At 42.0% G+C, this 13,259-nt stretch overlaps 1 protein-coding gene across 2 annotated transcripts in view; it reads left to right on the top strand.

Moving 5' to 3' along the window:
- Nucleotides 1-785: 785 nt before the first annotated feature.
- RABEP1 (rabaptin, RAB GTPase binding effector protein 1) overlaps nucleotides 786-13,259 on the top strand; it is a 113,899-nt gene continuing 101,425 nt past the window's right edge. The window contains exon 1 of one of the 2 annotated variants that reach the window (XM_081109324.1): nucleotides 786-1,037. In XM_081109324.1, the coding sequence (XP_080965450.1) occupies nucleotides 1,004-1,037 (34 nt within the window). In that variant the 5' untranslated portion in view covers nucleotides 786-1,003. The remainder of the gene's footprint in view (nucleotides 1,038-13,259) is intronic. The other variant, XM_081109325.1, reaches the window with a different exon arrangement.

The raw sequence follows: 13,259 nt of genomic DNA, 5'->3' as shown, positions 1-13,259 counted from the left end.
TCTTCTGACTCTGAGCCTGGAGCACTGGTACCGGCACCTGCTGAGAGTAGGTCTGCACCAGCGCTCCTCGGCCCTTCTGTGCGCGGGGAGGCTGTGTCTGGCTGCATCCCCGGCGCTCACCACAGCGCCCGGCGCCGAAGTCACATCGCACACAGGTGCGTAAAGGAAAGTCAGTCGGCAACGTCCCCACATTTGAGCTCCTTTAAACTCTTCTTCGCCACATGAAGACTGTGAGGCTCAAAGAGTTAGCTAAGTGACTCCCCCAAGGTCACACAGCGAGGACAGCTAGCAGTGGCTCTCAACCTTCTGGCCCTTTAAATACAGTTGCTCATGTTGTGACCCAACCATAAAATTATTTTCGTTGCTATTTCATAATTGTAATGTTGCTACTGTTATGAATCGTCATGTAAATATCCGATATGCAGGATGGTCTTAGGCGACCCCTGTGAAAGGGTCGTTCGACCTACAAAGGGGTCGCGACCCACAGGTTGAGGACCGCTGATAGAGGCTGGATTTGCATTCACTTCAGCATCCGGCCTCCTCTGCCGTCCTTTTCATTATTACTATTTTTTTTTTCCTTTGCCTCTGCTCTAAACTACGGGGCCTTCTCGGCGCTGTCTCTCCCGCACACCCTCTCGCCTCCCTCTCCTCCCCTACCCCGCCTCCTCCAGCGCTCCGGCTGCCAGCCCCGCGGAGCCCCGAGCCGCCCCACCCACGGGCTCCCGTCCGCGAAGCCCCGCCCCCAAGGCGACGTCACGTGCCGCCCCATCCCCCCGCGCCTGCGCACCGCTTATTTCCCGCTGTCAGGATGAGGAGGCGGAGGTCGGCGCTCCGGTCCGTCTCTGCCCGCGGCTGTGGCGGCGCCGGCGGCTTCAGCCTTAGCGGTTCCTCCCTGGGCGGCGGCGGCGGCGGCTCGGTCGACGCCTCCTCCGCCAGCTGAGCCCTCGGGAGCCCGGGACGCCGCTTCCCCGCCCATCCCCTCCCTGAGGCCCGCCGCCTGGCCATGGCGCAGCCGGGCCCGGCTTCACAACCTGACGGTGAGGCGCCCACCATGGCAGGCGCGGCGGGCGCGGCCTGCCGGGAGCCGGTGTCGCGGTGGAACCTCCGGGCGGCGGGAAGGGTGCGCGCAGGCCCCGGGGGTGACCCCGCCGGGCAGGGGCGGCAGCGCGCGGGTTCCGGCGGCGCGGGCTGCGCGCGAAGGCGGTGCGGGGGGCCTGGGCGGCCGTCGCTGGGGAGGGGGCGGGAGGCGCCGGCGGCAGCGCTGGCGGAAGGCGGAGGCAAGGGCGTGGGGAGGCTGCGGGGTACCGGGCCGAAGCTGGGGAGCGTGGAGCGGGAGCTGCCCTGGGACAGCCGTGGGACCCGCACGTGGGTTCTGCCCCTGGGGAGGATGGGAATCGGGAACTTGTTATATTCGTTAATGGGGGGGGGGGAATCTTAGATAGTGGTGGTGGTGTGCCCTCCTCCCTCCCCCAATCTCTGCTGACCGAGCGCTTTGCAACCAGTTTTGTGATAAAACTAGTTGGGATCAGTAACTGGATTTAGTATTTTTCCTTGAGAGCCAGGGTGGTTTCATGGTTAAGTGCTGGAGTCCAAAGGACCTGGATCCTTCGCTCACAAGTTCTGGGCAAAATTCTTAGCTTCTTTGAACGTCAGTATTGTCGCTGAATGAAAAGATGTGCATTCATGCCTTGATCTCTCATCTCTAAGGACGGCAACGTGTCCGTATGTAGAGCGACGGGCATTATTGTCGGGGTGTTGAGGAGTACGGTGGTGGAGAATGCCTAAGTGTCTTCTGTAGCTCATAGTTCTCGGGAGGAAAAAGGCTCCCATCCTTAAATACTCTGAGTTGGTTGTCAGAGACCTTCGCGACCTTCTGGCAAGTGGACTGAGCTCCGCTTCAGAGATTGACCACATCCTTGCAGGATTTTATTACCTGGAGTTACGTTTGGGAAGAATGTGCTTTGCCTTTGACAAAGTCCTTCTGTAAGTAGTTGAGAAAGTTCTTCCAGCTAGGTAGGTGTGCTTCTGTAATCGGCGTGTACCAAGCTGCTGCTGCTGCTGCTGTGTTTTTGTTTTTGTTTTTTGTACGAAGCTTCTGTAAATGTGAGTGAAATGTGGGGATACGGTGCTGGGCACATAGTAGCCACTTAAAACTTGGCTTTTGCCTCGTTCTTAAAATAACTTTTTGTGAAAACCTTACTCTGCTGCTTGCTTTTGGGGAACCTGAAACAATGTTATAATGTTATCAAATTTAAAGGCTGGCTGCTTTCTTGGAAGTATGCTTTAACGCCCCTGTTAGCCTCTAGTGTTAGGTTTTGTTAGTTGCCTGAGGAGAGACGTCAGTACCCTCACCTGTGGTTGTATAAGGGTCTGCCTGCTGTTTTCCTTCCAGCAGAGAGAAGGGAGGCGTTTCTGTTTATCTGTCAGAGAGCAGAAACACGTGTTTTCAAGCTGCATTTTAATTCTCACCTTTTGCATTTGGTGTCAGGGAAGAAAACTGCATTTTCCACAAACCCCTCTTTGTTACTGCAGACAGGGGCAGAATACAGAGAGCTCCCGTGACTTCTGGTTCTGATCTGGAGTGGTAGGTATGCTTAGCTGGTCGCTGCCATCTCTTGAGTTGCATGGAAACAAACTCTAGGGCAGCTCAGGTGACATGACAGTCTGGAATCAAAATCCCCTGCCTCTTTCGAGATGTGAAATGGTCTTCCTTGTTAATAGGCAGACGTGACTAAGCACTTGAAATCGGCTAGGAAAATTCACTTTAGGAAATCTTGTATTCTTAGTGCAGGTTCCCTATTTTTTCACATCCTGTGACTCAAGGATGAGATTTAGTTTGCATAGATTGCAGTATTTATTTTCAATTAGTGTAGTAAATGAGCAGCCACAGCTACTGTGTACAAAAGGAGATAGAATTTGGTATATTTGAGTGCTTTGTGTCAGTATCTTCTTAGAAATGTTCTTGGGGATTAGACTTAATATAGATTACTTCTTGACACTTTAGCTTTAAGCACACTAGAATTACCTAGCTCACTGATTAAAAAAAAAATACAGAATTCTTTTAGTCAAACTGATGGTAAAAGATAACTGCTTAGTTTTTTATTTTAATTTTGCTTTGATCCCATTTTAGAAGCAGTTGTCTTTTATGTTAATATTGTTTTCTTTTTAAAATTATTCAATTACAGTTGACATACAATATTATATTAGTTTCAGGAGTACCACATAGTGATTAGACATTTATATAACTTACAAAGTAATCATCCTGGTAAGTCTAGTAGCCATGTGACACCATACATAGTTTTGTTTATACTGGCAGTTTGTACATTTTATTCTCTTCCCCTTTGTCACCCATCTCTCTAGCCTTGAATATTTTGGGGGGGGGGGTAGAGGGGATATCTTTGTTTTCTTGGAGATGTGGTAGATAAGAAAGGAATCCAGCCCTGGTTGGTGTGGCTCAGCCCTCACACTGAAGGGTGGCGTGTTCGAATCCTGTTGTAGGGCACGTATCTGGGTTGCAGGCTTGATCCCCAGCTCTGGTTACCACATTACATTGATGTTTCTCTCTCTCTCTCTCTCTCTCTCTCTCTCTCTCTCCCTCTCTCTCCCTCTCTCTCCCTCCCTCCCTCCCTCCCTCCCTCCCTCTCTCCCTCTCTCCTTCTCTCCTCCCTCCTTTGCTCTCTCCCTCTCTCCCCTCCCCCTCCCCCTCTTTCCCTCTCCTTTCCTCTCTCATCCCCTCCCTCCCACTCTCTTTAAAAACTAAAGGAAAAAATATCCTCTGGTGAAGATTAACAACAAAAAATAATCGATTAGTGTGTAATTGATAGGATGAAATGTAATAATTTTCTTTTTCTTCACTTTGATTTCTTATTTTTAAACTTTGTAAAAAGTATGTTTTTATTGATTTTTAGAGAGAGAGGAAGGGAAAGGGAGAAAGAGATAGAAACATCATTGATCGGCTGCCTCCTGCACACCCCCTACTGGGGATCAAGCCAGCAACTTGGGCATGTGCCCTTGATCAGAATCAAACCCAGGACCCTTCAGTCTGCAGGATGATCGATGCTCTAGCCACTGATCCAAACTAGCTAGGGCAAGTTTTGTACTTTTTTGATGTAGCATATTGCTTTACTCATTTAGAATAAAGGTAATTTTAATAGCTAAACAAATTGTAGCTGATTATTCCATTTTACTTAGAGTATTTAAAGATTATATATAATGTTACTGTCTTCAAATTTTTATATTTTAAAATCTAAGTTAAATTATATTTTAGAAGCCTTTGGTTTGATTTTACTTTATTTCTTTTTTATTTAAAAACACTTTCTTCTAAAAATCATGTATAAGAAGTATGTCTTCCATCTCTCAGAGGTAACCACTATTAAGTTTTTGTTCCTTCTGAACTTTTTTTTTTTCTGTAGTTACACAGACATTCTACCTTTTCCTTCTGTCCTGAAATGGACATGGTTTACACCAGCAATTTTTAACCTTATTCATCTCCTGGCACATATAAACTAATCACTAAAATTCTGTGGCACACCACAAAATATATTTTTTGCTAATCTGACCATAAAAATTGGTATAATTTTGATTCATTCACACCAGACGGGTATTGTTGTTTTGGCTGTTGTCATTTTTTAATTTATTTGACAATCAAAGAGAAAAGAGGTTAGTACCTCTGGCAAAGTAGTAAAGTATTGCATGTTTTAAAAATTATATGCCTCACCAATTGAAAATTGCTGGTTTACATACATAGATTTGCATCTTGTCTATTTTACTTCATAAATGTTAGAATTATTATATACTTATAAATGATTATGTGGCCAGGTAATGTATTATTTATTATTGTTGTTCCTATTTTATTGATGAAGAAACTGAAGCCCGGAGAAGTTAATAATTATATAGCTAGGCGTGTGGGGAGCCAGAATTCAAATCCAGGTCATCTGGATGTCAGGGTCCTCTGGTCTATTTACTAGATGATGGACTCCTTTTCAGGTCAGTGTTATAGGTCTGCCTCATTCTTGTTACAGAGTATTTCATCACATGCATGTACCATGCATAGTTTATTTGCCTATTTCTCTATTGATGGACAGGTAGATTGCTGTAGATTTTTTCATTGTTTTATAAGCAGTGCTGGAATAGATATACTATTACATATTTTTCAGGTACTCTTGCTTTTACCTCTATAAGAATACTGAATTAAAAAACAAGAGCTCTGAGTGGTTTAAACTTTAATAGCTATTGCTAGTTTACTTGCAAAAGAAGTATCAACTTACATACCTTCAACAGTATATGAGAGGGTGGATTTCCCCTACACACTTACAAGCAGTGGATAATGTCAGTTGTTTTAAATTTGTATTTTCTTTTTTTTTTTTTAAAAATATATTTTATTGATTTTTACAGAGAGGAAGGGAGAAGGATAGAGAGTCAGAAACATCGATGAGAGAGAAACATTGATCAGCTGCCTCCTGTACACCCCACACTGGGGATGTGCCTGCAACCAAGGTACATGCCCTTGATTGGAATCGAACCTGGGACCCTTCAGTCCGCAGGCCGACACTCCATCCACTGAGCCAAACCGATCAGGGCTAAATTTTTATTTTCTGATGGATTAAGAAATGATATTCTTCAATTAACAAATAAATGTTTCTGTGTCTAGTCTGTGGCAAGCCCTATGCTAGGCTCTTAAAGTATAGTAACAAACAAAACTAAATCCAGTCCTGGTTCCTAGGTAGTGAATCAGTTGGCTATTACTTAGATAATGCCACAGAAATATATAAACTGTTCCACAAATACACATATACTACTTGCCAGGCTCACTTCTAGGTATTTGGAATGCATTAGTGACAACGCAGATAATATATGACCCTGCCCTAGTGTGGGAGAAGCAGATATTAAGTAACAAACATAAGCAAATGATATGCATTGTTAAGTGATAAGTGCTGTGGAAAAAAGAAATATGGAGCAAGGTAAAAGGAAGGATAGGCTGGTTTTAAATAGTGTGGTCAGAGTAGCTTAATGACAAAACGATATTTAAGCAAAGATTTGAAGGAGATAGAGGAGTTAGCTACAAGGATATCTGGAGGAAGAGTGTTCCAGACAGATCAATTTTTGCAAATGCCTTAAGGAAGACGTATATATTTGGGAATGACATGGAGTTCAGTGTGGCTGGAGTGAAGTTATAGGAATAGGGAGTTGGGTGGGGGAGTGGAATGGAGAGGAGGAGTAGCAGGATGTGAGGTGAGATAGTGGGGATGGGGTGGATCTTGTTGGGATCCCGTTGTAGCAAAAAAAAAAAAAAAAGTAAACATTGGCTTTTCTCTATGGGGAACCATTGAAAAGGTTTTGAGCAGAAGAGTGATGTGATCTGATTTATGTTTTTTAAAATGCACTGGTTGCTAGGTTGGCAATAAAGGAAGCATTAATCCAGGAAAAAAACGAGGATTGGACCAAGGGTATATTACAGGAGATTATGTTCTGAAGATATGGCCAGTAAGATTTGGATTAGATTATGGGATACCAGAGAGAGGAGTCAAGGAACACTCAAAGGTTTCTGACCTGAGCAACTGGGAGAGGTACACATAGTATGAATGCCTGTAATTGAGGAGTTTGATCCATTTAGGGAGGCCGGGAAATGGTGAGGCAGTGGTCCTGGAGCTGAGAGCCAATGGTGAGCAGTAGCCCCACCCCCCTTTATTTTTTCTGGAAGAAGCAATTTGAGTAAAAGAACTCAAGAAATGTCTTTGTGACTGGGTAGAAAGAATGAGAGGGTGTGAAATATAGGTATGGGCTGGTCTGAGTGGGCTTTAGCCTTAGAGCTGTAGCGGAAGCCATTGAAGGGTTTTAAAACAAGTAGGTGGCCCTAGCTGCTTTGGCTCAGTGGTTAGAGTGTAAACCCCCCCCCTCCCCCCCAGACTGAAGGGTTGAGGGTTCAATTCCAGTCAAGAGCACATACCTCAGTTGGTGGCAGGCTCAATCCATGGCCCTGCTTGGGTCACGTGCGGAAGGTAACCAATAATGTGCCTTTCTCACATTAATGTTTATCTCTCTATATCTTTCCCGCTCCCACTCTCTCTAAAAAAATCAATGGAGAAAAATATCCTTAGCTGAGAATTTAGGGGGAAAAAAGCAAGTAGGTGACATGAAGGCTTTTTATTTTTTTTAAAATATATTTTTTATTGATTTTTTTACAGAAAGGAAGGGAGAAGAATAGAGAGCTAGAAACATCGATGAGAGAGAAACATCGGTTGGCTGCCTCCTGCACAACCCCCACTGGGGATGTGCCCACAGCCAAGGTACATGCCCTTGACTGGAATCGAACCCGGGACCTTTCATTCCACAGGCTGACGCTCTATCCACTGAGCCAAACCAGTCAAGGCAACATGAAGGCTTTTTAATTTGTACTTCCCTGATAGTGATTTTATGCATTTTTCTTTTGTTGTGCAGAAAGCTTTAATTTTAATGTAGATCTGATCATTTTTAAAATTTATGGTTTTTGGGTTTCTGATCTTGCTTAGGAAGACCTCAAGTTCCATGTTTATATACTTAGAAAACCCTCATTTTTAAAAAAGGGGATATCTGTAATACTTTCAGCAATAGACATACATTTAAAAATATATATTTTTATTGATTTCAGAGAAGAAGGGAGAGGGAGAGATAGAAATATCAATATGAGAATTGATTGGCTGCCTCCTGCACGCCCCTACTGGGGATGGAGCCTTCAAACCAGGCATGTGCCCTTGACTGAAATTGAACCTGGGACCTTTCAGTTCCCAGGCCAACTCTCTATCCACTGAGCCAAACCAGCTAGGGCAACATAAATTTTTTTTTAAGTCCTCACTTTCAACAATTTTATAGTTTTGTCATTTATATTATCTGGAATTTATTTATTTTAAATTTAAATAGGGGGAGTTTAATATAAAGAATTATTAACTAAACAAATTACCTAAGAGAAAAAGAAAACCCTAAAGAATACAGAAATAGCAGGTATAAGGAACAGTCACTACCAATAGGGCTGAGGTAGACCATCCAAGGTAGCAGTAGCTACATCTTCAGGAGGCCATTCTCAGAACTGAGGTCCAGACTTTTTTGGAGAGAGTGCACCTGTGGCCCTTTGAAGGGCAGAGTTCAGTTTGGCAGAACTTGCTGGAAAGCTGTTTTCTGGTTTGCTGAGGGAAGCTGCCTACATCTGGGAGTGACATGGGGGAATCTAGTTTTTCTTCCAAATAATCAATTTAAACACCATTTAGAAAATAATCCATGTATTTGCTTTGTTTATTATAACTTGATCAATCTCCCAACCATTAAACTTGCAGGTGCTTGATCCAAAACATAAAAGTACTGTGCTTCAAAAAAAATTTTTTTATTGAATTTATTGGGGTAACATTGGTTAATACAATTATATAGGTTTCAGGTGTACAGTTCTATAATTCATCATCTGTATATTGTGTGTTTACCACCCTAAGTCAAGTCTCCTCTGTGGTATTCACCATACTGTTATCTGTATCTATGAGGGTTTTATATTTGTGGGTTTTTTGTTTTGTGTGTTTTTTTTTCTTCTTAATCCTTTCACCTTTTTCACCCAGCCTTCCAACACCCTTCCCCTCTAATGGCTGTCAGACTGTTTGCTGTATGAGTCTGCTGTTTTGTTTCTTAGTTTATTTTGTTCACTAGATTCCACATACAAGTGAAATCATACAGTACTTGGCTTTCTCTGACTGGCTTATTTCACTTAGCAAATACTCTCCAGGTCCATCCATTAGGTCCCCTAATGTGAACTGAGGTGCCTAGCTGTAGAAGATAGTTTTCCTCTATTTGAAGAGCTATGAAGGAAGGTACCGTTGTTCTGTTTTTCTCTTTAGATACCTGAATCTCTTCCAAGTGGTAGTCTGATTTCAGTTTGGATGTTTCTGGAGAGAAGGAACTCACTGTCTCCTAGTTTTGAATAGTTTAATATTTTATTTACCTTTTAATCAAGCGGAAACTTGCCTCACCAAAATTTCTACCCACTGGTTTTAGTTCTCTTCTCTAGGACCACACAGAGGAAATCTAAGGCATTCTTCTCCCTGTTGGTCTGAAGAAATTTGATGATAGCATTATGTCCTTCCTAAATATTCTTATTTTTCCTGTCATATGTTTGAGTCTACTTAACATTCTTTTGATTCTCTTTGAGATAGATTCCAATTGTTAATGACTTTTGGTGGTACCTGATTCTTGCTAGGTGAATGTAACCTTTAGATAGTAGTACATGCAGAGCTATATCACTGAAAGGAATTCTAAAGACAGTTGTCTTCTTTCATTGTACAGATCAGGAAACTAGGGATTAAAGAGTGGAGACTTGGACAGGTGGCTTGGTTGGTTGGAGCATCATTCCATGCACAGAAAGTTGTGGTTTCAGTTTCTGGTCAGGGCACATACCTAGCTTGTGGGTTTGATCCCTGATTGGAGCACGTACAGGAGGCAGCTGATTGATGATCAATGTTTCTCTGTCACATCAATGTTTCTCTCCCCCTTCCTCTCTCTAAAATCAATAAAATGTATCCCCCCCCCCCACCCGAAACAAAACAAAACATATCCTCAGGTGAGGATTAAAAAAAAGCAAAGGAAGTGATGTGTTTTAGCAGAGTCAGTGCTCCTTATGGAGCATAAAGTCTAGTGGTGAATACAGACAGATTCCATGAGGAAAGGGCTTTTGTCTGGCTGATGATGGCATCCCCAGCACAATGCTTACCATAGAATAAATAGGAGCTATAGGTATTTGTTGAAAGAAAGTCAGAGCACAACATGCAGTTACAATAATGTGGTAAGCTCTTCCCCGTTCACGATATTTGACAAAATGTAGTAGGAACATTTTCAATCATTCAGGAAGTATAGTTAACATAGGGACCCTCCATTCTACCCTCACTGCACCCTAGTTATATCAGAGAAAGTGGCATTTGAATAGAGCCTAGAGAGTTGTGTAGAATTTTTGACAGGTGGAATTGGAGCCTTGGAGAAAGGCATTAGAGGAGATCGAGAATCTTTGCATGGTGTGGATTGAGTATATGCAGTGTGAGGTGAGGTTTGTGTTCAGAGTCAAGTTAGGAAAGGGGGATTAAGATTGAATGGTGGAAAGCTTTGCTGCCAGCAACGGAGTTTGGGTTTTTCTAGATGATGTGGCTAGGTCTGTGGTTTGGTTTTAAGGCAGAAGGCTAGTTAAGGAGATTGGTTAGGCTATTACTGTGGCTCAGGAAAGAGATGATGGGATTATAATGTGTCAACAGGAATGGAGGAAAGGAAATACAGTTAATAGATGTTAGGAATACTGTGTTAAAATAGCAACTTGCTGAGCATTTGGTTTGGGGAGCAGGCAGGAGAGAAACAGGATTCTGGGAATGTAGATGCAGTTTACCAATGTAGGCAACTAGTAAGAGGGAGGATTTAGTAGTAGAAAGTGGTAAATTTGGTTTTGGTATGTTGATACGGAGAAGTGGCATGGGGATACCCAGTAGATAGCTGGAGATACAGGCCTGGAGCCCAAGGAGGAAATCAGTGGTGTAGATACACTTTTGGTAGTCAGATGCTTAGAAATCATCCAGGTTGAACACTGCTCGTTGCTTATGCTTATTGCATGATAGGCCTTGTGTTTGTAATTTTACAACAAAAGTGCAGGCTATGAGGAAGGCCATAGATAAAACTAAAGGATTGGGTGAGGAAGAGAAAACCAATGATTAATCATAAAAATGGAGAGCTAGGAGGAAAATTAGTGTTAGAAGTCAGTATTAGGGCAAGTTTGAAGGAGGAGGGAGATGATCACCAGTACTAAATGCTACAGAGAAGTCAGGTGAAAGCAAGTGATCATTGGAATCAGCAACTAAGTGATCATCAGGACCTCTAAGAAGAGTTTCAGTAAGGAAGAAGTAAAATAGGTAGAGGCAGATGTATAGACTGAATTTTAAAGTCATGGTGATACACATACGAGTGGGGCACTCACTTGAGAGAGATGATAAGAGTTGTGACAGAGTGTGTGCTTGTGTGTGTATATGTTTTAAGAATAGAGATTTAAATAATTGTAGATGCTGGAAGAATTGCTGATGGAAAGGGAGAGCCTAAAGATACCAAGATCTCTGAGGAATTGAGAGCAGGTAAGATGGATCAGGAGCTTGAGTGTTAAGAGAAGAGACAGAGATCTCATCCTTCAAAACAGAGGGAAAAAGAAAAGGATAAGTGAGAGAAAGGTAGAGAACATTCTGAGGTAGAAGAGAAACTGACTAAATATATATGTAGCTTTCATTCTCTTATTCACTTATTCAACATTTATGATTTGAGTATGAATTGTGAACAAGTCAGACAAGGAACCTGTCCTCATGGGAGGTAGTAGTTTTAAGATCTTTATTGCAGTCAGGTAGATTAGGTTGTTTATACTTACCTGGGTTCTTCATCTTAACAACAGAACACAGAAAATAATTGGGCTATTTTCTCAGTTATCCAAAAGATGATATAGCTAATACCATTCTAGATGCAGGGGAGAGGGTAATTCATTATATACATTGATGTAGGAGTTGAGTTAGGAATCCAGCTTTGACTGTTTTAAAATGGCTAGTCAGATGTTCTTGTACCATGTATTGAGTAATCCATTTTTCTCCATTGATTTTGAAATGCCACCATTTATTATATGCCAACTATCCAGTTCTGGATTGTATTTTGTTCAATTGATTTATCTATTCTAGTGTCATACTACATGGTTAAAATTACTGTTTCTTTCTACTTTCTAAGGTTTTAGTATTTTAAAGAATCAGGAACCCTTCATTTTCCAGAATTTTCTTAGTTATTCTTAGGTATGTATGTATTCAGATAAAATTTGGAATGATGACATTAAGTCTGCCCACCATCCTTAACTCCTCTTCCCCCCACCTGCCCCGTGCAAAAAAAAAAAAAAAAAAAGGCCTTGCCAAGCTAGTATGGCTCAGTGGTTGAGCATTGACCTATGAACCAGGAGGTCATGCACGGTTTGATTCCCTGTCAAGGCACATGCCCAGGTTGTGGGCTCAATCCCCAGTAGGGTGCCTGCAGGAGGCAACCAATCATTGATTCTCCCTCATCATTGATGTTTCTCTCTCTCTCCCCTTCTTCCTTCCTCTCTGAAATAAATAAATAAATATTTTTTAAAAAAGATCTTAAAAACAGACACACACAAACCCTCACTGATTGAGTTTATAAATTAGGAGAACGTATAACAAACATCTTTACCAGAAAAGTGCCTTACAGCACTTCAAATGCATTAATTATCTTATCCTCCAAAGTCTTTGAGGGTGGTATTATTTCTGTTTCATAATTAAAATAAAAGTTGAATAATTTGCCCAGGATCCAGGTCCCTGTGACTAATTTCATTTCATTGAACTGCCTCTCGGGTTACTTTTAGTTAAGTAAACTTTTAAGTCATTAAAAATGGGCAAAATTAAAGCAAAACCCCAAGTTTCTTATTTGATCATGAAGTCCAAAGAAGTGTAACGAAAGCTGAATTAATCCATACTTACACCCATCATTTTAGGGTATTTCTGGTCTACAAATAAAAAAATTTGAGTATTTTAGTTCCTACAAGTAAAGACCTAATGCTCTAATAACTAGAGCAGCTGTGGGTAAACTATGGCCCCGCGGGCCGGATTCGGCCCGTTTGAAATGAACAAAACTAAAAAAAAAAAAAGACCGTACCCTTTTATGTAATGATGTTTACTTTGAATTTATATTAGTTCACACAAACACTCCATCCATGCTTTTGTTCCGGCCCTCCGGTCCAGTTTAAAAACCCATTGTGGCCCTCGAGTCAAAAAGTTTGCCCACCCCTGTTCTAGTACATAGTTAGATTTGATTTGCTAATGTTTAAAACATTTTTGGGGGTCATTGTATTCATAAGTGAGATTGGCCTATAGTTTTCCATTTTGATACTACCTTGGTTTTTTTGTATCTTTTTTAAAATGTACATTTTTATTGGTTTCAGAGAGGAAGGGAGAGATAGAGAGAGATAGAAACATCAATGATGAGAGAGAATCATTGATAGGTTGCCTCCTGCATTGCCCCATACTGGGGATTGAGCCCACAACCTGGGCATGTGCCCTTGACAAGAATTGAACCCGGGACCCTTCAGTACACAGGCCGATGCTCTATCCACTGAGCCAAACCAGCTAGGGCGGTTTTTTGTATCTTGATTATACTAGCCTGATAAAAATAAATTGGGAAATATTCCATTCCATCTTTTATTATGCTGAGAGAGTTTAAATAGTATAGGAAAT

Source organism: Myotis nattereri (genome assembly GCF_964212035.1).
Source record: "Myotis nattereri genome assembly, chromosome: 16".
Taxonomy (NCBI): domain Eukaryota; kingdom Metazoa; phylum Chordata; class Mammalia; order Chiroptera; family Vespertilionidae; genus Myotis; species Myotis nattereri.
Note: the sequence above shows the minus strand (reverse complement) of the source record. Positions and strands in the feature narration are given on the sequence as shown.